The sequence below is a fragment of the Amblyraja radiata genome, chromosome 16 (assembly GCF_010909765.2).
Source record: "Amblyraja radiata isolate CabotCenter1 chromosome 16, sAmbRad1.1.pri, whole genome shotgun sequence".
In the NCBI taxonomy this organism is placed as follows: Eukaryota; Metazoa; Chordata; class Chondrichthyes; order Rajiformes; family Rajidae; genus Amblyraja; species Amblyraja radiata.
Window position 1 is genome coordinate 26,993,303 of NC_045971.1, and position 2,971 is coordinate 26,996,273.

Below are 2,971 nucleotides of genomic sequence, written 5' to 3' on the forward strand. Positions count from 1 at the left end.
CTGTCTCACCGTTCATGCTGCTCGACTGAAACACTCGACCCTTTTAAGTCCTCCAACTACCTGAATGGAAACAAATGAGACAAGATTAGGCTGTACCACGGGAGCCAAGCTGCAACAGCCATTTCCCCCCTCTACGTGTCTCTATCTCATGCTACTCTAGTCAAACCCCCAGTGCTTACGTCTCCCCTCTCTCCCTCCTCTTCCTTTTCCTTTATTTTCTCCCTCCAGTACCAGCGAGCAAAGATCAGTGAGTGCATCGGCTTGGAGCAGCTGTTGTGTTACAAAGCCGCTCCCCACCCGCCCACCCCCAGTCACAGCTTGAGTCCGAACGGGAGCGGCGCTGCGAGAAGCGGACAAAAGAGGCAGCAGCAACGGAGAGTTGGCAATGCGCTGCAACTCTGGCCGGGGAGGGGAGCGAGCAGCCCGGGCCAGCAGCGACAGCAGCTCCTCGGTGGGGGAGTGGAGGGAGGAGGGGAGTGGGGACGAGACGGTGACGAAAGGCAAGGGCGAGAAGCGTCTCTCTCCGTCTACCTCTCATCCGCTCCAGACCAGCTCTCCGCCTTCCCCCCTCCCTCCCTCCCTGCCGCGTAGCTCTCGGCTTCCTCTGCAACCCCCGCCCGCTCCAATGCACCAACGCCAGGCGGGAGCTCCGAGCTCCTGCCTCCCTCCCTCTTGCGTAGCTCTCGGCTTCCTCTGCAACCCCCACCCGCTCCAATGCACCAACACAAGGCGGGAGCTCCGACCTTCTGCCCCCCCTCCCTCCGTGGTGTACGGCTCTCGGCTTCCTCTGCAACCCCCGCCCGCTCCAATGCACCAACACCAGGCGGGGGCTCCGAGCCCGCGTCGCTGTCGGGAGCAGAGCCATCGGCTCATCTCTAATCCCCGCCCGCTTCAATGCACCAACACCCGGGTGGCGAGAGCCGCAAGCTCCCCTCCCTCTGTCGATGCACGGCTCCTTCTCCGCTATCCCCGCCCGCTTTGAAGCACCAACACCCGGCGGGAGCTCCAGGCTCCCCTCCCCCGCTCGCTCTGTGCAATGCAATCCTCCCTCCCCCGCCCGCTTCAATGCACCAGGCTGGAGCTGCGATCCCGGCCCCCGCCCTCTCTCCTTCCTTCCTTCACTCGCTGCCCCCCGGAGGCTCGGCCCGGCCCGACGCGTGGCTCTCTCCTTGTCCCAGTCATGGCGTCTCAGTTCCGGCTGCATTCGCAGCACCCACGGCCATGTTAGACGAAGGGCTGGGGCGCAGTGCCATTCCCGAGCCCGGCGGACGAAAAACCGTGCAAAGTTTACCTTGCTCTTAAAAAAAATTAACGCACCAAATTAAAATATTTTGTTTAAAAAAACCTGTAATAAAAATCGAGCGACTTTTAAAAAGCTTAAAAAAACAATAGTCTCGAATTTAGTTATTAAAATCTACGTGGAATTTTATGTGCAATTTTTCCCCACCGATTGATTGTTAATAGTTTCCCTACCAAGCGGCGATGGCAATTTTCGGCGGGGGGGGGAAGGCAACGCTACCGGGGATGGGCGATGGATTCAGTCCGCCATGTGAGCGCCGCAGCCCGGGCTACAACGCGGCACCGACCCCGACACTAAAACAAGGCAGAAAAATCAAAGCAGCCAACGCCATCGGGCCTCCCCTTTGTTTTCAATAATAGATTATTAATAGAAAAACAAGGAAATAATCGAACTTTAAAAAAAATCCTGTTGCATTTTAAAAATTAAAAAAAAATTTTTACCCGAGCGAATTGAGTACAAGGACGAGAGGCGATTACAAGATTCCCGCAGAGAGACGGATAGAGAGAGAGGGGGGGGAAGAAGCGGGGGCAGCCCCAGGGTGGTTTAGCAGGCGGCTAGTCACTCACCCAGCCCGGCAACCTCGCACTCTGTTCGCAGAGAGAGACGCGGTAAAAATGGGAGCCGAGCAGAGAGAGCAGCGATAGACAAAAGGGGCCGGAACCGAGGGAATGAACCCGAGACAACGAGCCCCTGCACTGGCGCGGCTACTCGAGCCAACCAGCTTCGCGCTGCTGTCGACAAGAGGCGGCTCCACGGCGCGACCGTCTCGGCACAGCCCATGCCGAACCCTCGCTCGCTAGCTCACACTCACTCACTCTCCTCGCTCAGCCCGCTCGGCAGCACCGCACCCACCCGCCTCCCTCTCTCTCTCGGCATTGTTTCCAACACACCTTATTTAGTTTTAAAATCCTTTTTTTTTTTTTTTTTTTTGCCAGAAGAGAATGCGGGATTTTTTTTAATGTATTGTTGTTGTTTTCAGAATGGGTAGAAATTGTTAAACCACCTTACCTTCCCGTCTAGTCGTCTTGCAAAACAAGGGTAGCTCGCCTGAGCTAGTCTGAACGTCCGCCAGAACCGCGGCGCTGGCCTCGGGCGTGGACGCTTTCTAGTCCCCGTTGAGTGCCGGCATGCTTCGCGATACTTCCGACCTCTCCAATCTGCTTTTTCCGGATCAGCTCCTTCCCCCATCCCCCTTGCGCTTGTTTCTCCGGCTGGTTTTGTTGTAGCGAACAGGCGGCAGAGTATCTCGGCCAAAGACGCTCCTCGCCACCAGCAATCTTAAAACAGCCAAGACCCAACAAAAAGCGACGCGCAGAGAGAAGGGAAGGAGGAACTCTTTTTTTTTTTTAACCAAAGACAACAAAATATCTTCTGTAATAAGTTTTGGAGAGTGAAGTTTGTTATTAAAAATAAAAAGCAAGCCGCTGCCCTTCCCCTGCGGGCGGAGTGCTGTTTGTCGCCGGACTAATTGCCAGTGTTGGAAGAGTTAGTTAGTTGCAGGGAAGTGCAGCTGTTATACATATAATGCCAAGCCGCAGCTTTCTTCGTTGCTACATTTTTATTTAATTTCCAACTCCACCTTTGTTGTGTTGCACGTCATTCCCTGTCGAGCCAATCCAGATGAAAATTTCTTGAAATAAATTAGTGAATTTATACAGAACCAGGCGGCAA

At 54.9% G+C, this 2,971-nt stretch overlaps 1 protein-coding gene across 1 annotated transcript in view; it reads right to left on the bottom strand.

Annotated features, from left to right (window-relative positions):
- The window catches only part of ubtf (upstream binding transcription factor), a 47,885-nt gene extending 45,892 nt beyond the window's left edge, over positions 1-1,993 (bottom strand). Inside the window, 2 exon segments of the mRNA XM_033035362.1 lie at positions 15-60; positions 1,867-1,993. Of these exon segments, the coding sequence (XP_032891253.1) occupies positions 15-16 (2 nt within the window). The 5' untranslated portion in view covers positions 17-60; positions 1,867-1,993.
- Positions 1,994-2,971: the final 978 nt, after the last annotated feature.